Raw genomic sequence first — 20512 nt, 5'->3', positions numbered from 1 at the left:
CTCCATGGTCCTCCAGGTCTCCCCTGGAGCCTCTCCAGACCGAGACCCTGGGCGCGTGGCTTTTGTTTGTTTTGTTTTGTGATGTATTCAGCATCCTTGGCTGAAAGCTGAGGGGGAGATATGTCCACAGCCAGGAGGTGGAATGGGGCAGTCAGCAGCCTGCCTGGCTCCCTGCTGGTCTCTGCCACTTGGACAGTGATTATGGCACAGTGCTCACAGAGGGCAGCTGTGGTCTTAGCCTGCGGACAGAGTGGAGGACCCGTGTCAGTCCCAGTCCTATCAAAGCTGCCCGTGGAATGGCCGGCCATGGCATACTGGCCAGGCCCTTCAGCCCATGGGGACCATGGCAGAGAGAGAGTCATGGTTGTCAGTGCACCTGCGGGTGTATCTCCTGAGGCCCAGCCTGTCAGAGTCGGTTGGGGACCCGGTCCCGGTCATGGGACCTTGGAAAAGGCCTCCGCCCTCTCTGCCCGGTTCTTAGTTCACACAGCACTTGAGTGGTTGGTGACGTGGGCCCAGTGCCATGGATCCCAGTATGTTTCTTGGGACCTGATCACATTTGTGTTGTAGGATGCAGAGGGTTCCACCTGTTTGCACCTGGCTGCCAAGAAAGGCCACTATGATGTCGTGCAGTACCTGCTTTCAAATGGACAAATGGATGTCAACTGTCAGGTAAAGCCACACCCTTCACATACATTCCCCTGGTGGCCAGCCAGCGACCTGGCCAGAGACAGTTCTCCTTTGTAACCGCCTGGCCCCACCCATCCTCCTGGCCTGCTCACCGGCTGCTCTGCTAACACGTGCCCGGCAGTTCCTGCCTGGTGGCTTCTGTGGTGTCCCCCAGCTGCCTCAGCCTCCTCCTGGCCTGCACTCAGGTCACCACCAGCTGCTCCCTGGGACACCCACTTTCCCTTCTAGCACTGGCATTGTCTGGCATGCCACCTCCTTCCTTGTGTGTTTGCTCTATGTCCACCTGCCTCTACCCTGTGTGAGGGCCCGTGGTGTACGTGTCTTCCTGGACCGCCCAACATGAGGCAGGGGCCGGGCCATGTGTCTGTCCAGCAAGTGAGGGCTTCCTGCCCCCCACGTGCCTGTCCTGCCTCTGCTCCACCCTGCTTGTTCTCACCACCAGCCCAGCTGCCCATCGGTTGCTGTGGACTGTGGCCCACCTCTACTTTTTTGGGTCACTGGCTAGACCCTTTCCCCTTCACTTTGTTTTCCAGTGAAATGGAAAATTAACTAGCACCCCCCAGTTAATTTTCCATTTCACTCTGGATGGGGTTTATAAGTCTCTCCCCGGGGTAGGCTGGCTCCATGAGGTAGACGGGCATCCTCTCTGCTGTCTCCCCAGTCCCTGGCGGTGTCACAGCCAACCTGCTGGGCAGTCTCACTTTAGTTGTGGAGGCTGCTGTCCCCTGGGGAACATGAGACTCAGACGTGTAGCAAGTCAAGTGGGAGGTACTGGGTGAGCCTCTGCCTGGGCCGGCCTCGTCTCCTGATGGCCTGCTTTTCCTGGTTTAATCCCAACCTGGGCCCTGCGTGAGGGCCCGAGGAAGGAGACGGGCCAGTGGTGTTCTTTGCTCCCCATGTGTGTCGGCCCAGCGCCGGACGCCTATCTATCGTGGCTCGTGGCTGGCGCTCTTGCTTCATGCTCACAGCCCGTGTCGCTGGCCAAGTCAGGTCTGGTCTTCTATGAGTCAGTCCTCTGTCATGTGGGGCCCAGTGGTCCCATAGTCCCCCCTCAGACAGAGGTTTGCCGGCCAGTCCGGGCCAGGCTGGCCCCCGCCCTGCTGCCCTGCAGGACTGAGAGAGCTTGTTCTCCTCACCTTCTGGGAGCTGCGATGGGTTTTTCCTTCTTTCTTTCGAAATTAGGATGACGGTGGCTGGACGCCCATGATCTGGGCCACTGAGTACAAGCACGTGGACCTAGTGAAGCTGCTGCTGTCCAAGGGGTCGGATATCAACATCCGAGACAACGTGAGTGTCACGTGCTGGGCAGGGTGGGCCAGGGCTACAGGTGACCTGCCTTTGCGTGGTCTGCGGTCGTGCTTATTGGTTGTGTCAGTGATAGCTGGTCGTAGATCCAGGGGTATACCTGAACTGTGACCGTGTCACTGACTCCTGTGTCTTGTCAGGTCTGAGGAGCCCCAGGGTGCAGCCCACACCTGGGCAGGTAGAGGTGGTCATTGCCACCTGGGCAGGAAAGAAAAGGAGGCTGGCCGTGCTGTGGCATCTGGGCTGATCTGATACTAGACTGGTGGTCAGTGTGTTGCATGGTGTTTCTGCCCAGGAGACGGTGTGGGGCCAAGGTCAGAGGCTTCAGCACAGCCCCTGGGAACAGCTCTCCAGCCCCTGTGTCATTTGGGGCTGTTTGGAGTCAGGTGGCACTGATGAATTTAAAGGATTAGTTCTTAGAAGTTAAGGGACCCACAGAGCCAGTGGGGTGGTGAGGACAGGGTGTCAGGTATTCCGGCAGAGGGCTGGGGCATCCAGGACAGACACACGTGGTGGGGTGGTGAGGACAGGGTGTCAGGTATTCCGGCAGAGGGCTGGGGCATCCAGGACAGACAGACGTGGTGGGGTGGTGAGGACAGGGTGTCAGGTATTCCGGCAGAGGGCTGGGGCATCCAGGACAGACACACGTGGTGGGGTGGTGAGGACAGGGTGTCAGGTATTCCGGCAGAGGGCTGGGGCATCCAGGACAGACAGACGTGGTATGGCTGTGTCCACCTTTATAAGGAGTCACCAAAGCCCTAAGTGGAAGATCTAGCCACAGACTCATTAAATTGGTAAAAAAAAAAAAAATGAGGACGCAGGCTTGACACTAAGCGTCTACCCATGCACGATCAGACACCGATCTCTGCGGTAGCCCAGAGAGCAGTGCGCACCAAAGGTGTAGACACGGTGTATGGGCAGCAGTGGCTAGTGAGGACGATGACAAGGTCGTGAGGGTGTCTGTGGCCTGGGAAACACAGGAAGGAGGTTTAGAGAAGGATACATGGGAAGGGGTGTGGGGAAGTCACGTGGCTGCAGTGGGTGGGTGCCCTCTCCTTCTGCCTTGCTGATGTCCATCTGTGCACCATGCACGCACTCCCTGCAGCAGTGCAGTGGTTCTGAGCACCAGCCCCATGTGCTCACGCTGGACACACGTCCATGCACACGGAAGTCACGGGGTGAGGACTGGGTGTGGGCAGCTGCAGCTTCTGGCTGCTTCAGCCCCAGACCTGCGGTGGTTCTGATACCTCAGGAGCGTTGATTAAATTGCCTGTTCTTTATACGAGGCAGCTATATTGTTTTAATAGTTTTCTTGATGTGTAATTGGCAGACCCCTGTTCAAAGTGCACAGTGGGAGAAGTTCTGATCCCAGAAACCTCCACAGTGCAGATCACGAGCCCAGTGGCTCCTCCTCCCACTTTGCCAGGATGCACGCTGAGTGTTTGCATACAGGACCCAGACTGGGGGGCATGAGGCCTCGTACTTCTTCCTCTGTGTCTGTAGTCGGCGAGCTCGTGGGCTGCTCCAGGCCGGGCATTTGGGTTCTGCAGTTTGACAGATGGAGCTGCCGTGAGTGGTCATGTGCAGGTTTCCGCATGGCACATCTCTCGTCTCTCTGGCGCGGCGAGGAGTCCAAGGGGCACAGGACGTGCGCACTTTAGCTTTCCTAGGACACCAGTAGACTGCTCTCCCGAGTGGCTGGCCTTTCCCAGAGCTAAGCATCCATTTTCCACACCCGCCCAGCACCGGCGGTCACCTGGGTCTCGGGTGAGGGATCTGCCCAGTCTTGTCCTCACGTGTGTTGGGTTGTTCCCTCTTCCTGATGAGGGGTAGGGGTTTGTTTGAGGCACAGGTCCTCTGTCAGGTGAGGCAGACGCTCATGGTTGTGCTGGGGGCAGCAGGAGCTTTCGGTGCTGGAAAGCGGTTTATCAGTGGGACAGAGCGGAGCCCCTGAGGCCTGGGGTGGCCCCCGTTGACAAGGACGGGGAGACGCGGGGCCTCTTGGTGCTTGTGCTTTTATCCTCTAAAGCTCACTGAGCTGTAAGTGATGGATGTACTTAGCGTGGAGGCTGGGGCAGGTTGTCTACGAGCCCGCCTGGGCCTGGGGAGCGTGAGGCCTATGCCCCGGGTGAGACAGGCAGGAACCGGGAAGGCTGGGGGCTGGTGGACCCCCACTGCGGGGCCTGGGTGCTGAGCTTCCTGCCCCAGTTCCTGAGGGGCCAGTGGAGCAGAAAGCACTGCGTGGGCAGCACAGAACGTGGGCCTTTGAGCAGCAGCCCCACCTCTGGGCCGCTGGGTTTATCAGTCATCTGTGTACGCTGTGCCCTTGCTGTTCCAAGGAGCCATCACCTGACCAACACCCAGGCGTGCCCTGTTTCTTGTCTGGTTTTAGGTGTGATTAGTGGCACAAGGTACGGGTCAGAGCGGTTTGTTTCTTGCATGTACGTGTCTGGCTGTTCCAGTGCCTTCGCCTAGAAAGCCTTCCTTTCTCCAGAGGTGGACTTTTCACCACTTGCTTTGCTTTGCTGGTCCTTTCAGGAGGGAGGGCTCACCCAGTCGGGTGCCCTTACTCGTCTTTGCTGGAAGTGGAGGTGCCTCCGTTTTCTCTGGAATATGGGGCAGGCCTGTTGTCACGTAGCAGAAGGACCCCAAGAAGGCCAGGGAACCAGTTATAAAATCGTAAATGCTCCTGATGAAAGGAAGACAAAGGGCCCTAGGAAACCGTGTTTACTCAGGAGCTTGTGTGTAAAGAGGGTGGGAGCCAGCGGCAAAAGTCGGGGGAAAGGGAGAGCAATCCAAGACCAGACGTGGCTCTCAGAAAACACTCAGGCTGGCAGAGAGCTGCCCTCAGTGGGACAGAGCGGAGCCCCTGAGGCCTGGGGTGGCCCCCGTTGACAAGGACGGGGGGACGCGGGGCCTCTTGGTGCTTGTGCTTTTATCCTCTAAAGCTCACTGAGCTGTAAGTGATGGATGTACTTAGCGTGGAGGCTGGGGCAGGTTGTCTACGAGCCCGCTTGGGCCTGGGGAGCGTGAGGCCTATGCCCCGGGTGAGACAGGCAGGAACCGGGAAGGCTGGGGGCTGGTGGACCCCCACTGCGGGGCCTGGGTGCTGAGCTTCCTGCCCCAGTTCCTGAGGGGCCAGTGGAGCAGAAAGCACTTCGTGGGCAGCACAGAACGTGGGCCTTTGAGCAGCAGCCCCACCTCTGGGCCGAGACCGTCAAAGGCTGCAGGTCCCTTGTCCTCACGCTCCAGAGGGAGTCACGGGATGCCCAGGGGTGTCAGCCCAGATAGGGTTGATGGGGACGGCCACGTTCCTAGTCTTGTCTTCTCCTGAGCATCACGGGAAAAGCGCTGTGTTCTGCTCTGGGACACACTGGGCTGGACACTGCTGTATGCGCCTTCTCTCCGTCCCTTGTGTCAGCTGCCCTGCCTCGCACCCTTCTCCTCTCAGAGCCTAGTGACCGGGTCAGTCTGCTGTGGCTGTAACGGACAGCTGTTTATACCTGAGGCAAGGAGAATTCTAGTTTTCTTATATTTAAACTTCTTTTTGTTGTTGTTGTTGTTTGTATTTTTCCGAAGCTGGAAACGGGGAGGCAGTCAGACAGACTCCCACATGCGCCCCGACCGGGATCCACCCGGCACGCCCACCAGGGGGCGATGCTCTGCCCATCTTGGGGCATCGCTCTGCCACAACCAGAGCCATTCTAGCGCCTGAGGCAGTGACTCTTATGCAAGTGTTTCCCTATCCTGTGATTATGAGGTCTGTTCCGAAGTGAATGTAATAATTTTTTTTTCTGTGACAGAGAGTCAGAGAAAGGGACAGATAGGGACAGACAGACAGGAGAGGAGAGAGATGAGAAGCATCAATTCTTCGTTGCGGCTCCTTAGTTGTTCATTGATTGCTTTCTCATATGTGCCTTGACCCGGGGGACTACAGCAGAGCAAGTGACCCCGCGCTCAAGCCAGTTCAAAACTCAGGTTTCGAACCTGAGTCTTGCGCTCTATCCACTGCACTACCACCTGATCAGGCATAAATATAATTTTTAAAAAATATTTTATTTATTGATTTTACAGAGGGAAGGGGGGGTGGACAAGAAGTATCAACTCATAGTTGCTTCACTTTAGTCGTTCATTGATTGCTGTCATATGTGCCCTGACTGGGCAAGCCCAGGTTTCAAATCCATGACCTCATTGCTCCAGGTTGATGTTTCATCCACTGCACCACCACAGGCCAGGTGAAAGTGAATGTAATTTTAAAAAATAGGTGAGGAAAAGTCCCCACACACTGTGGTGACGTGTGTTTCAGGTGGTCTAGTTCCAGATGATTTCAGTATGAAACCAAACAAAGAGAGGGACAACTCTTGGGGATCCCATCCCCTCCCTGACCCCATTCCCACCCTGACGCCCCGTTCCCTGCAGGAAGAGAACATCTGTCTGCACTGGGCAGCCTTCTCGGGCTGCGTGGACATAGCCGAGATCCTGCTGGCAGCCAGGTGTGACCTGCATGCTGTCAACATCCACGGAGACTCGCCGCTGCACATCGCTGCCAGGGAGGACCGCTACGCCTGTGTGGCGTGAGTGACCTGTGAGGCTCTGGGGTGGGAGGTCAGCGTGGACATTTGTGGTCAGGTAGGGGAAAGCCCAGTGTGGGGGCCCTGAGGAGCAGTGTCCCTGTGGGAGGGCTGCAGTGAGGCGCTGGCCAGACCTCTTTGCTGTCTGAGGCCTTCACCCTGTCACTCACACCTGGGAGCGGCCCCGTTCTCCTCAGCAGGACCTGCCTGAGCTGTGTGACCTCAGGTGACCTGCGTCACCTGGAAATGAGGGGAGCCATGCACCCTCACTGTGGACCTCGGGGGAAGGCCTTGGCAGGCAGGGCTCAGGGGAGCACCGCGCCCACCCATGTCCAGTTCTGACCAGGTCAGGCCTGGGGTCGCCCGCCATGCGCAGTCGTGTGGTGACTTTGTCCTCGTCTTCACTCCTGCCCTCTTCGCTGTGAGAGTGCCCTGAGTGGAAACGCCAAGAACAACCAAGTGCTTTCCGCGCCTCCTGCGGGAGAAGGGACTGCTCCTGACAGCATGGGGGAGGGCTGTTTGCCGAGTGCCGCCCGGCGAGCTCAATTTCAGAATGCGGGTGTATCCTCAGTGCTTTGACCAAGTGCAGTCATTTCATGAGTCTTGTCTTCCTGCCTTTTAAATTAAGATCTGAATGTTTTGTTGGCTTACATTTTTCCTTTTAGCCTCTTTCTTTCTCGGGATTCAGATGTCAACTTGAAAAACAAGGAGGGGGAGACCCCCCTGCAGTGCGCGAGCCTCAACTCTCAGGTGTGGAGCGCTCTGCAGATGAGCAAGGCCCTGCGGGACTCAGGCCCGGACAGGCCGGCCCCCCCGGAGAAGACAGTGAGCAGGTACGCAGCCCCGAGGCCAGGGGTCCTGCCCACGCTGCTGACACGTGTGCCCGGGGAGAGCTTTCCTCTGAGCGAGGACACCCCGGCTCACGTGCAGCCCTGAGACCAGGGGTCCTGCCCACGCTGCTGACACGTGTGCCCGGGGAGAGCTTTCCTCTGAGCAAGGACACCCCGGCTCACGTGCAGCCCTGAGACCAGGGGTCCTGTCCACGCTGCTGACGTGTATACCCGGGGAGAGCTTTTCTCTGAGCGAGGACACCCCAGCTCACGTGCAGCCCTGTGGGTGTCGTCAGTCCTCGTTAGGGCAGCCCCCGTTACACAGAGGTAAAACCCCCTTCTCGCGGCAGAGACATCGCTCGAGGCTACGAGCGAATCCCCATCCCCTGCGTCAACGCCGTGGACAACGAGCCCAGCCCCAGCAACTACAAGTACGTCTCTCAGAACTGCGTGACGTCCCCCATGAACATCGACAGGAACATCACCCACCTGCAGGTCGGTGATGGCAGGAGGAGGCCCGGCTTTGTGGGGGTGACCATGGGTCTGCGGGTCTCCCTGGAGCACCCGGTGCTCTTGGCGCTTGTGCCCACAGCCTGTTTGTTCTTCCTGCACAGGCAGAAGTGAGACACGTGCTGTCCCCTGGCTTCAGGCCAGGCTTCTGCTCTAGCCGTGCCTTTCCCACAGGGCGTGTCCAGTGCAGCCATGCCCACCCCTGCCTGCTGTTCACCGCCCGCCCCTCAGGGCGACTCACCCAGACTGTCCCCAGCCTCACTGCTGAGCACTCTCCCACCCAAATGGCCCCGTCATAAGTGCCCGCACCCCCCTGGTGCCCTTGAGAACTGAGCCAGGGGCCACACTCCTCTGCTCCCTGAGTGTGGCTTTCAGAAAGCACGGGGCAGATTAGCGCCGGTCTCGGCATCACAGGAGGGTTCTCGGGAGAGGGGGCAGCGACACTGTGTTGGACTGTGACCGTGTCCCCTGCCTCCACAGTACTGTGTGTGCATCGACGACTGCTCCTCCAGCAACTGCATGTGTGGCCAGCTCAGCATGCGCTGCTGGTACGACAAGGTGAGCATCGCCCTCCAGGCCCGGAGGGTGCCCTGTCCAAGGCTGCCCCAAGCCCAGCTCTGGGCAGGAGCAGTGCAGCTGAGGCAGGTGGGGAAAGCTGTTGCAGATGGAGCCAGCCATCCTTGGTGGCACCTGGAGTTGGGGGCATGGGCACTGGTGTGGACCGACGGGCTCGTGTCCAAGATGAGCACTGCAGACGTCCTTGCTTTGAGGGTTCAGAGGTGGCTGGCAGGGACAGGAGCCAGGGTGTCCTGGGAGCAGGGGAGACTCAGGCTGTGAGTGGAGGCTGTGAGCAGACAGTTCTCCCCGGTAAGCTGTGGAGGGAAGGGCGGGTGTGTGGGCAGTCAGTGGTGTCCGAGTGTTTGTCGCACAGCGAGGGGCAGGTGGGGCTCACATCTAGTCTCGTGTGTGCTGTGTGGAGCCAGACCTCGGAGAGGTGGCAACACCAAGCATCCGAGAAGCGCTGGGGCCTCAGACTCCACAGTCAACCCCGGTGTCTCGCCTGATGGCGTGGCCTCTGCGGATTGTCATACAGAGAGCGGGGGCTGGGCGCTTGTGTGGCAACAGGCCAAGAGCCCAGTGGCTGGAGTCTGGGGGCACTACAGGACAGGGGAGGAAGCGGGGGGGCACGGGGGACACAGCTGGGCCCATGCAGTGCTGTCCCGGTTCCTGTCACCTGCATGGACTCTGAGTTCGAGGCTCCCCTGGCTCCCTCAGGGGAAAAGGGATGAGAAGGCACTGTGCTGGTCAGTACTCAGTCTGCAGAGTGTGGGTGTGGGCACGCCCAGTGGAGGTGAGCACGTGCGTCCTGACGGCAGGTCTGTCCCCCAGGACGGCCGGCTGCTGCCCGAGTTCAACATGGCAGAGCCCCCGCTGCTGTTCGAGTGCAACCACGCCTGCGCCTGCTGGAGGACGTGCCGCAACCGTGTCGTGCAGAACGGCCTCCGGTGAGGGCGCCACGCCACGTGCACAAACCCTCGGGACAGGGCGCCGTCAGGGCTGCTTGACGGTCTGAGAACAAGTGGAGAGGCCAGTGTGTGTGCACGCTGATGGGGACTGACTTCGACCTTGGGCCCCATCCAGGTCACAGGTGGTGGAAGTACCAGTTCTGCTTCCTCCGGCTCAGACACGGCGCTGAGGGCGAGGGCCCGCCCGCTCTGTCAGAAGAGCCGAAAGCAGAGATGCGGGTTGGGTCCCCACGCTCGCACACATCAGAGCTGGGTCATCTCCCCAGCACCCCATTCTCCCCCTGTTTCTCTGGTGGCCATGTGAGGTGTTCAGTGCAGACCTCCCAACACCGTGGACCCTTGTCCCTGAGTCACTCGTGGCATGTGGCTGGGGTGCCAAGCCCACAGCCCTGTGTGTGTCTGGGCTCGGCTCTGTCCACCAGCGTCCCTGACCACCCAGAGCCACACCATGGGCTCTGGTCATAAACCTTCCCTCCTGAGTGTACCCAAGGGTTAGGGGACTTAAAGGTCTTTATAGGTTATAAGGGACATTTTACATTAGGTCACTTGACCTGAGCACTAATTTCCATAGTGTTGTGAGTTTCTTAACGTCAGTGGTCTCAGAGCACTGTGACCAACCTACGTGTCTCTGTTGTTGTGTGTGACAGAAAGTCCTTTGGGGTGCAGAAACACATGCTTGTCTTCCACAAGGACTCCTGGGCATGCAGATGGGCCAGTGGGATGCTCATGGCTCTCGGGGCCTGGGAAAGTCCCTACACCGGACCTGCAGCCCAAGCTGACCTGTGTCAGTGCCTGGGGTCAGCAGAAGCATTAGCCCCTTGAGTCCTCATTGCACCCCAAGGGCTCATTCCAGGGTTGTCCCATGTTACAGGTTAGGAAACTGAGGCACAGAGAGGCCAGGTCTGCCCCACATGCTATCAGGTGACTTCTGAGGTGTCAGGCAGTGGGCATTCTGGGTTTCTCTAGGGGGTCACTCCTTTGCCATGTATCAAGTTTTAAGGCATTTTCAAAAGGTGACTCCTGTCCTGTGTTTCGGGAGCCAAATGTTTTGTGGACGTAGCCATGAGCACAGACTATGTTTTCCAGGGTGAGGCTGCAGCTCTACCGGACGCAGAACATGGGCTGGGGCGTGCGGTCCCTGCAGGACATCCCTGTGGGCACCTTTGTCTGCGAGTAAGTGAGCACCTGGGATGCCCTGGCGGCTGCTGCAGCTGCTGTCGGGGGACCTGCCACAGTGTGGGGCAGGCACAGGAGTGCACGCTGCCTGCACGGGGCCCCAGGCTCAGTGGGGAGGGGCTGCCACAGTGAGGGGCAGGCACAGGAGTGCACGCTGTCTGCACGGGGCCCCAGGCTCAGTGGGGAGGGGCTGCCACAGTGAGGGGCAGGCACAGGAGTGCACGCTGTCTGCACAGGGCCCCAGGCTCAGTGGGGAGGGGCTGTCACAGTGAGGGGCAGGCACAGGAGTGCACCCTGCCTGCACGGGGCCCCAGGCTCAGTGGGAGGGCCTGCCACAGTGAGGGGCAGGCACAGGAGTGCACCCTGCCTGCACGGGGCCCCAGGCTCAGTGGGGAGGGCCTGTCATAGTGTGGGGCAGGCACAGGAGTGCACCCTGCCTGCACGGGGCCCCAGGCTCAGTGGGGAGGGCCTGTCATAGTGTGGGGCAGGCACAGGAGTGCACCCTGCCTGCACGGGGCCCCAGGCTCAGTGGGAGGGCCTGTCATAGTGAGGGGCAGGCACAGGAGTGCACGCTGCCTGCACGGGGCCCCAGGCTCAGTGGGGAGGGGCTGCCACAGTGAGGGGCAGGCACAGGAGTGCACGCTGCCTGCCCGGGGCCCCAGGCTCAGTGGGGAGGGGCTGCCCTGAGCGCCAGGCCCACCCCCTCTCCTCCCGCAGGTCTCTCCTGCTCGCGCCTCAGAGGCGGCACTGTTGTTGGGAGGGTCTTCTGGACCCCTGGTCAGAGGGTTTCCGTGTCACCATGTTCTGCAGCCTAACGTTCAGTCCTGGTTCAGACTCGCCAGCAGGTGTGACTGCAGCTCGCGGCCTGTCAGGCTCCTGCACACTCGCCCTGCCCTTCAGGAGGGTGACACGCTTTCTCTCCTTGCAGATACGTCGGCGAGCTCATCTCGGACTCCGAGGCGGATGTTCGGGAAGAAGACTCTTACCTCTTTGATCTTGACAACAAGGTAACGGGTTCGAGGGCTTGGGCGTGGAGAGCGGGCTGGACTTGAGCACAGACGTGTCTGTCCTAGTGGGCCCTCCTCAGTGTCTCCCACTGTCCAGCTCTGGCCTTTCTGTGCCCAGAGCTCAGGGCAGCGTCACTGGGACCTTGACCCAAGGAGGTGTCAGCCAGCCCTCTGAACCCCAGCCTGGCATCCGGGTACCCCCACAGCCTGCACAGCCGCCAGGGGCACGTGTGCAGTGAGACCACAGGGCGGTAGTGAGCCTCGTGTGACGGGTGAGGGGTGTGTGTGAACAGTGGTCGTGCGCATGCGTGTGTGTGCACCTGACATGGGTGCACTCCTGAGAGCTGGGGGCTGGGAGAGGAGCAGCCTGGCGGCGTCCAGTCCAGCTCCCAGTGTCCAGGTGCTTCCGATGCCACCCTGCGCCACCCCCACCCCCTGGTTCCCAGGGTTGCCCCTTGTTCCCCAAATTGCCTGTTTGAGAACGGGCTGGACTGCAGTCGCTGCGGTGGCCACAGAGCTTGGGTGGAGCAGGGAACAGCGTTCTCTGCTGTGGAGTCACCCCTCGGTCAGGGCAAATGTGGGCGGGTGGCTGACGTTAGCCCTCTCCCACCCCACTCCTCAGTGTGTGTGAGACAAGCAGAGCTACCGGGCACCGCTCACCCCCAGGACGGCCAGTTGGCCTGGCCCTCGGTGCCATGTGACCCCGGAGTGCACATGTGAGTGGTCACAGGAGGCCTCTGTGAGCTGCCTGCTCCATGTCTGGCCGACCCGCATCCCAGCTGTCTGTCTGCAGCGGTTCTTAGCATTCCCGGATAAACACGCTTCCCTGACATACGTTTAGACGTCATCCTGCGGTGGTTTGTTTGCTGCTGGTGCCCAGGTTTCTTCTCTTCCTGCTCTCTGATCAGTCGGTCCTTTTCTCTGTATCTGTAGTGGGTTTTTGTGACATCCTGAATGCTGTCTGCTAACCTATGTCCCTGAAGCTGCCCTTTGGCCTTTATGTGTGCGTGCCATCATCTGCCAGGCGGGTCAAGCTTTATCCCCCCCATATTGCCGTGGGCTGCCCGTGCCTGCACTGGTCACGCCCTCTTTCCCTGGACGTTGACGAGGCCTCACTGCCCTTAGTCTCTTGCAGTTCCTATAAGTTTTAAATCAGCTTCACAGAGTCCGCAAACTCCTTAGGGGTTCAATTGGGACAGTGTTGAATCTATAGTTGGGTGGGGTCTTTGAGGTCACACCTTCTTATGTCCCATTAGCTTGTTTAAGTCTTCTATACTCCCTGGGCTGTTTCAGATTTTCTGTATGTGATCTTGTATATCTGTTGTTGGATTTTTATCTTTTTCCTTTTTGTTTTTAGATGAGTGGAGGGGAGGTAGTGAGGCAGACTCCCCTGTGCACCCCAACCAAGATCCACCCGACAACCCCATCTTTGGCCAATGCCTGGATCAACCGAGCTATTTTTAGCTTTTTGAGGCTGATGTTCAGCTATTCTCAGTGTCCCGGGGCCAGTGTTCAAACCAATTGAGCTGCTACTCACTGGCTGTGGGAGGGGAAGAAAGAGAGAGAGAGGGAGAGAGAGAGAAGGGAGAGAGGGAGGGGTGGAGAAGCAGATGGTTGCTTCTCCTGTGTGCCCTGACCGGGAATCAAACTCAGGATGTTCACACACCGGAGCAACGCTCTATCCACTGAGCCAACTGGCCAGGGCCCGGTTTTAGTTTTAGTGAATGTATATACACCAGCATCGTCATCACCACAGCAAGATGATGGACCACGTCCACACCTGAGTGCCCTTGCCTGGCACATGACCTGTTGGCCACCAGCTGCTCCGTTTCGTAGGCGAGTTTCATCTGTGCCAGAAGCTCCTGTGGTGGAGTCCAAGTGTGCCCCTCTGTGCTCTGCCAGCTGGCTGCATGTCTGGCCAGGCATCACACATGGTGACCATGCAAGGCGTACCCTCGTGTATGGAGGGACCTGGTGCCTGCAGCTTTTGTAGTACAAGTAAACCTTGGAACTTTTTAGATCTGTTCTTGTGAGTTTTCATCTCTCTTAGGTGACTTTCTGGTCATGGCAATGACTGCACCTCCCTGGTGGCTGTGGGTACAGTATCTCTTCACAGGGTCACTGGCCTCTTATATCTTCTTTCCTGAGGAAACTTAAGGTACTCTTGCCTGTCATTGAATTAAGTGGCTTGTCCCTGCTGAGATGTAGGCACTCATCACGATTCCTGGTCATGTGTGCATCGGCCTCTGCCGGCCTTGGCCGCCCTGGCTTCCCAGTGACGTCCGCCAATATTAGAAGTGTTTCAGGCCCTGGCCGCTTGTTTCAGTGGATAGAGCATCAGCCCAGTGTATGGATGTCCCAGTTTGATTCCCAGTCAGGGCTCACAGGAGAAGCCACCATCTGCTTCTCTTCCCCTCCCTCTCTCCCTTCTCCCCCTCTTCCCCTCTTGCAGCCAGTGGCTCAGTTGATTCAAGCATCTGCCCCAGATGGGGGTTGCCGGGAGGATCCTGGTCAGGGCGCATGTGGGAGTCTATTTCACTGTCTCCCCTCCTCTCACTTAAAAAAAAAAAAAGCTGGGTGTGTCAGCTTCCTGCCTTCTGTGTCATAAGACATCTTTGTGTGCAGGGTTGTGGGCCTTTTTTCCTTTCTCTAGAGTTTTTACATTGGGACCCATGGTTTGCGTTGACTCAGGTTTGTGTGGGTTTGAGGGGAGGCTCCAGGCGCCTGGGGCCCTGTGACCGTGCGGCTCTCGCGGGAAAGCCTGCTCACCGCTGCGGAAGCAGGTCTGTCTGGCCCGTGCTCCTCCCTTTGACCTGTTGGCTACTTCTCAGACCTTGTTCCCCTCCCCCGACTCCTGTCAGTCTTCAGACCGTGTTCCTTTTCCAGATCTTCCCCGCAGTTCTGTCCTGCATTTCCTGTCGGTGGCATTGGGCCGCGGTCTCATGCTGGTCTGGGGTCAGACCCGCCGTCGGTGCGGGCTGTGGCATATGGACGGTGCAGTCTTCTTGCTCCTGGTTCTGACTGAGGCCAGGTCCCGGTCTCCGCTGAGGTCAGACTGCAGAGCATCCTAGCTCTCAGGGCTCGGATCTTGCACACTCCCTGAGATTTATTCCCAAGTGCTTCCTGCTCCTGTGACAGAATTGCTTTCATTTTCTTTCTGGTTGTTTTTTGATGAGACAACGGAATAGGTGGAGTTTTTGGTACTAACCTTGCTAAATCCACATATTAATTCTCGTGGCTTTTCTGAAGATTCTGTCACATGTTCTGTGTACATACTGCATCCCGTGTGAGCACCGAGTCTGACTTCTCCAGCCTGTGACTGCTCCTGTCCTTGCCTTGCTCCCTGTCGCCCGGAGAAGGCTCCATTCTTTGACCACTGAGTGCAGTGGGCATTTTAGGGTCCCATGCTTTGTTCAGTGTGTGTAGCATTCATCTTAGTGAGCAAGATAGAGACAGGATGGGAGAGAGATGAGAAGCATTAATTTGTAGTTCATTGATTGCTTCTTACATGTGCTTTGATTGAGGGGCTCCAGCCGAGCCAGTGACACCTTGCTCAAGCCAGCGACCTTGGCCTCAAGTCAGTGACCTTTGCCTGAAGCCAGTGACCTTAGGGTCATTCTGATGAATTCAAGTTCAATTCAGTGACCTTGGGGTTTTGAACCTGGGTCCTCAGCGTCCCAGATCAATGATCTGTCCACTGCACCACCACTGGTCAGGCACATTAAAATTTTAAGTCAGGTTTATGAAGGCATAACATATACAGCAAATTCACCCTCGCTTTGCACAGTGCTCCCAGTTTTTACAAATGCCTCCTATTGGTGCTGCTGCCACAGAACAAGTCACCACAAGCCCAGCCCACTAATGTGCCCATCAGTGACTTCACAGCCTGTGGGCAGGTTGCTGGCGTGGTCCTTTCAAGACCGTGGTCTTGGCCTCAGCCTCACAGGGTGGCTGTCAGAACTCAGGTCTTGGCTGTAGGACTGAGGCCCTCCTTGCTACTAGCTGCCAGCCAGCACTGTCAGTGCCGGGGCCTCACGACTCATGCCCATCACCTTGCCCAGGAGCACATCCCCCAAGGCCAGCACGGACCTCTGAGCTGGAGCATGTGACACGCTCACAAGGAGACACCTCATCCTTTGCCATGTTGTCAGTGAGAAGCTGTCTGTTTGTCCCAGACCCAAGGGGAGGGTCCTGCGAGGGTGAGGCTGGGGCTGGCTTTGAGTTCTGCATAATTCTGTGTGTGTGGAGCCGCTCCTGGCCCCTGGCCCCCCAGCTCCCGGCCACCCTGACCTTTCCGTCCCTCCAGGTTTCCCTTTCCCTGAATGTCGTACAAATGGAGTCATGGCATCCCCTCTTCATCTGGCTTTTTTTCCTTGGCTGGCCGGGCGAGCCTGCTGAGGTCAGTGAGGCTGAGCTCTGTGCCCGTCTGCCTTGCTCAGCGCGATCTCTCGCGTAGATGCCACAGTGGCACTCGGGCTGTGCTCTGTCGCTGGGCCTCGTGCAGCTGCAGGGCTTCCACGTGAGTGAGCACTCACGAGCATGTGTCCCAGCGTTGCCAGGCTGTGTGTTTTGTGGGATCCGCGTCTGGCTGGTTTGGGGGGCACACCCAGTGCGTGCTGCTCTGTCTTGAGCGGGGTCCCTGTGCCAGGTACCTCCACGCTAAGGGGTGATTTTCTTCTTACTTGTTTCATATGTGGAAATACAGGGGCATTTTTTTCAGGTAACTTTCTAACCTGTGGTCTGATGAACTCACGACTCGACATAAATGTTTCTTGGTGATGCTGTCGGTTTCCTGGGGACATGGTTGACGGGTCAGCGTGGTCTCCTTTGCAATCCGGCCACGTGCGTCTCCAAGTCCGGGGTTCACCTGCATGCTGGTGCTCGGGCCCCCAAGTCTCGCAAATTGAAGTTACGTCGTGTTTAGTGTTTTCCGGGTTTGTTGAGCTGATCTTGTTTTTCCTCCTTGTTGTGGGAACAGTGTGACGGCAGTGCCGTGTGCTGGGTGTGCAGCCTCTGTGTTTGCAGCCCTGAGGCAGCGGTTGGTCTGGCCCGAGCCCGTCACCACTGGTGTCCCCGTGCACCTCTCTAAGGCCCCACAGCCCTGCCGGTCCCGTCTTCCTGCTCCGTCTCAGTTCACCATCTTCTGACACCGCCTGGGGTCCAAGCAGGCGCCACGTGTCAGGTTGCAGACCCGCGGGACCCTGACGGCCAGGCTCCCACAGTCCTCGAGCTCAGCTGTAAGCTTGCTCTCTGATTCCAGCCAGCCCTCCAGGACCTCTGCCCTGGGCAGCCTTCAGCCCTGGACCCTGGTCCTCACCCCCCCCCCCCAGACTTTGAGCACTGCTACCCCTTGTCTCCCTTCTTAATTATCAGTTCAACAGACACGAAACTTCTCCGCTCTTAGACCCCGGTCAGAGCCCCCCCCCCAAGACCTGGACTCTGCTACTGTCCAGAGCCATCCAGCAGGACCACTGCCCCCAGTCCTTGCCTTTGGCCTCCAGACACTGACTCCACCTGGCTACACCCGCCCCCCCCCCCATGGGCTCCGCCCCTCTGGGCCACAGGAATACAGCGGTTTCCCAGGGCCCACCGTCTTGGCCGTCAGGATGCTGTGGTTCTGCCTTCTGGGTGTTTCCTCTATCGAACCACCTGTCACCATGTCACCCACCCTCTCCTAGCCTAGACTACCCCTCACCCAGGTCTGCGTCAAACCCACAGTCTGTCCTTCTTGCTGTTCTAGAACCTTCCAAACACCCCCTGCTCGGCCCCCTCGCCACCTTCTTCAGGCCTCCACCCGAGCCTGCGCCTCTCGAGTGGGCTTGGTTCCAGAGTTTCTGCATCAGGACCGGCTGTTGATCATAGAAACAGAAAGAGCAGCACAGACGTCCGAGACAGAAGTCCACCTTTCAGAGACCCGAGGGGACAGAGTGTGCAGGGTGGATTGGTGGTGGCTAGGCGGAGCGGCGGTCAGGTCTGGACAGGCTGTTGGCTCAAGGACGGTGGCCTCAGCCCCGTAGGTCTGAGCTGCGTGTGGGCGCGTGAATGACCAAAACCTCCCGACAAACCGTACCTGTTCTGCTGTGAGACACGGGGCTGGACGCAGAAGTCTCGGGTGGGGGGCGCCAAGGCCCAGAGCAGGGGACCCCTCCACGCCACGCCCGAGTCCACGTTACCAGGTTCTGCTTACGAGAGACCGTTCCCACCCGAGCCCGGGGTTTGAGTCTCCTCGTGCAGAGGCGGGGACATGCGCCTCTTGCTCCTACTGCACGGAGCACGGGGCTGGGGCATCTAGGCTGCGCAGGGATTTGGGCCTTTTCCTCACTCGCTGAGCATGAGTTACGGCTCGTGGGGTGTTTGCCGTGTTCTCATTCGTTACCACCGTCTGTGCTGAGGGTCGAACTGTCCTGTGCTGGGCCTGTGGGAGCCGTCGGGACAGCTTCGTGTGCCCCGCGCGTCTGCAGCCCGGAGACCCTCGGCCGGCGCTCGGCCAGGCCGCTCCCGGTGCTGATGCCTCCACAGCGGGGCCTGAACCCGACCCAGTGGCAGCTGTGGGGCGGGTGGCTTCCTCCAGTCGTGAGACCAGTCATTTTCCGGGTCCTCGTGGGCAACACCACCATTTCTCCGATGTGCTGTGCCCTTGGTTGTTGATGGGAAGGTGTGTGCGCAGGCTCCGCCTCCCAGGAGGCGGCTTCGGTTCTTCTGTCCACATTGCCCTCCCTGCCATCCTCTCTGCCATCCTCCCTCCTGCCGGCACTCACCCAGGCTCGGGCAAGGCCGCTGCTGGGCCAGACTCCACACCCCACTGTCTCCCCAGGGGTCTCCACCTGTGCTCCGTCCACACAGGGGCTGCTCCCCCCACACACACACACACACACACACACGGGGCTGCTCCCCCAGGATGTCCCCCACACACAAGGGGCTGCTCCCCCCACACACACACACACACACACGGGGCTGCTCCCCCAGGATGTCCCCCACATACAAGGGGCTGTTCCCCCACACACACACACACACACACGGGGCTGCTCCCCCAGGATGTCCCCCACACACAAGGGGCTGCTCCCCCCCACACACACACACCCACGGGGCAACCCCCCAGGATGTCCCCACACACACAAGGGGCTGCTCCCCCCCACACACACACACACACGGGGCAACCCCCCAGGATGTCCCCACACACACAAGGGGCTGCTCCCCCCACACACACACACACACACACACACACACGGGGCTGCCCCCCCAGGATGTCCCCACACACACATGGGGCTGCCGTGTGAGTTCCAGTGTCAGCGCTCCTTCCTGGAGGCTCCGTCTGTTTCGGGCAGTCTGTGCCACGGGCTTGTCTGCACCCTGGCGTCTTTGAGATTCTCTAAGAAGTGGGTTGTGGGCCAGGGCAGGTGGCTGGGTTGGCAGGGACGGCCCTCTGTCCTGGCGTCACCCTCTCTCAGCTAGTTTAACCTCCCTCACGTGGCCCGGCTCTCTGCTCCATGTTGTCAGCTTTGTGGGGACCTGCCCACAGCTCCAGGGGTGGGGCCACACTTCAGGCTGCAGCCTCTGCGGGTGGGGGCCCATGCTCAATCAGCCCCTCCTCGGCCTTTCTCATGCTCAGCTGTGTCCCTCTTTGGGAGGGGTGCTCGGGACAGGGTCGGGGGGAAGAACTGGCTCTTGTCTGTGCCCACAGGTGTCTCTGCTGTAACAACCACTCTTTTTAAAAAATTTTTTTATTACCTTTTATTCAGGAACTTTCATAAGGATCCTCAGACTTTTTTTTTTTTTTTTTTACAGAGACAGAGAGAGGGATAGATAGGGACAGATAGACAAAACAGAGAGAAATGAGAAGCATCAATCATCAGTTTTTCGTTGCGACCTTAGTTGTTCATTGATTGCTTTCTCATATGTGCCTTGACTGTGGGGCTTCAGGAGACCGAGTAACCCCTTGCTGGGGCCAGCAACCTTGGGTCCAAGCTGGTGAGCTTTGCTCAAACCAGATGAGCCCACGCTCAAGCTGGCGACCTCAGGGTCTCGAACCTGGGTCCTCCGCATCCCAGTCCGACGCTCTATCCACTGCGCCACCGCCTGGTCAGGCAACCACCACTCTTTTTTTAATGACAGAGATAGAGAGAGAGAGTCAGAGAGAGGGACAGATAGGGACAGACAGGAAGGCAGAGAGATGATAAGCAACAATTTTTTCTTGCGGCACCTTAGTAGTTCACTGATTGCTTTCTCATATGTGCCTTGACCGGGGTCTACAGTAGACAGAGTGACCCCCTTGCTCAAGCCAGCGGCCTTGAGCTCAAGCTGATGAGCTGTGCTCAAGTCAGATGAGCCTGCACTCAAGCCAGTGACCTCGGGGTTTTGAACCTGGGTCCTCCGCGTCCCAGTATCACCATTTTTACACCCATGGCCTGCCAACCTTCAGCCTGAGCATAGCTTCCCTCCTGGCGTCCCCACATGTCTGAGCCATGTGGCCCCTGGTTCCTGCGTCCCTGCACCCCCCCCCCCCCCCCCCGTGCACAGGAGGTTCTCGTGGTGGGGGCTCTCCCCACCTGACCAGACCCACGTGGGGATGGCTGTGCCACTTGGGGCTCCCCTGTCCTGACTGTGCCTGCCCCTGGGACACGCTGCCCGTGCGCCCATGCCCACTCTCCCCCCCAGGACGGAGAGCTGTACTGCATTGATGCACGCTTCTACGGGAACGTCAGCCGCTTCATCAACCACCACTGCGAGCCCAACCTGGTGCCGGTGCGCATCTTCATGTCGCACCAGGACCTGCGGTTCCCCAGGATCGCCTTCTTCAGCACCCGCCTCATCGAGGCTGGGGAGCAGCTGGGGTAGGTGGTGCGTCCCCTCCCGCCAGGCTCTGAAACTGACCTAGAAGGGACGGCAGCACCGGGCTG

The 20512-nt window shown here is 58.8% G+C and overlaps 1 protein-coding gene across 9 annotated transcripts in view; it reads left to right on the top strand.

The window, feature by feature from the left end:
- Positions 1 to 20512, top strand: part of EHMT1 (euchromatic histone lysine methyltransferase 1) — a 153068-nt gene that overhangs the window by 131352 nt on the left and 1204 nt on the right. For all 9 annotated transcript variants that reach the window (XM_066255583.1, XM_066255584.1, XM_066255582.1 and 6 more), the window contains 10 exons: positions 571 to 672; positions 1873 to 1977; positions 6415 to 6569; positions 7232 to 7399; positions 7747 to 7891; positions 8387 to 8464; positions 9296 to 9411; positions 10519 to 10605; positions 11537 to 11615; positions 20271 to 20446. In XM_066255583.1, the coding sequence (XP_066111680.1) occupies positions 571 to 672; positions 1873 to 1977; positions 6415 to 6569; positions 7232 to 7399; positions 7747 to 7891; positions 8387 to 8464; positions 9296 to 9411; positions 10519 to 10605; positions 11537 to 11615; positions 20271 to 20446 (1211 nt within the window). The remainder of the gene's footprint in view (positions 1 to 570; positions 673 to 1872; positions 1978 to 6414; positions 6570 to 7231; positions 7400 to 7746; positions 7892 to 8386; positions 8465 to 9295; positions 9412 to 10518; positions 10606 to 11536; positions 11616 to 20270; positions 20447 to 20512) is intronic.

The sequence above is a fragment of the Saccopteryx bilineata genome, chromosome 2, assembly GCF_036850765.1.
Source record: "Saccopteryx bilineata isolate mSacBil1 chromosome 2, mSacBil1_pri_phased_curated, whole genome shotgun sequence".
Classification (NCBI taxonomy): domain Eukaryota; kingdom Metazoa; phylum Chordata; class Mammalia; order Chiroptera; family Emballonuridae; genus Saccopteryx; species Saccopteryx bilineata.
The sequence above is the reverse complement of the archived record's forward strand: the minus strand, read 5'-3'. Positions and strand labels throughout refer to the sequence as shown.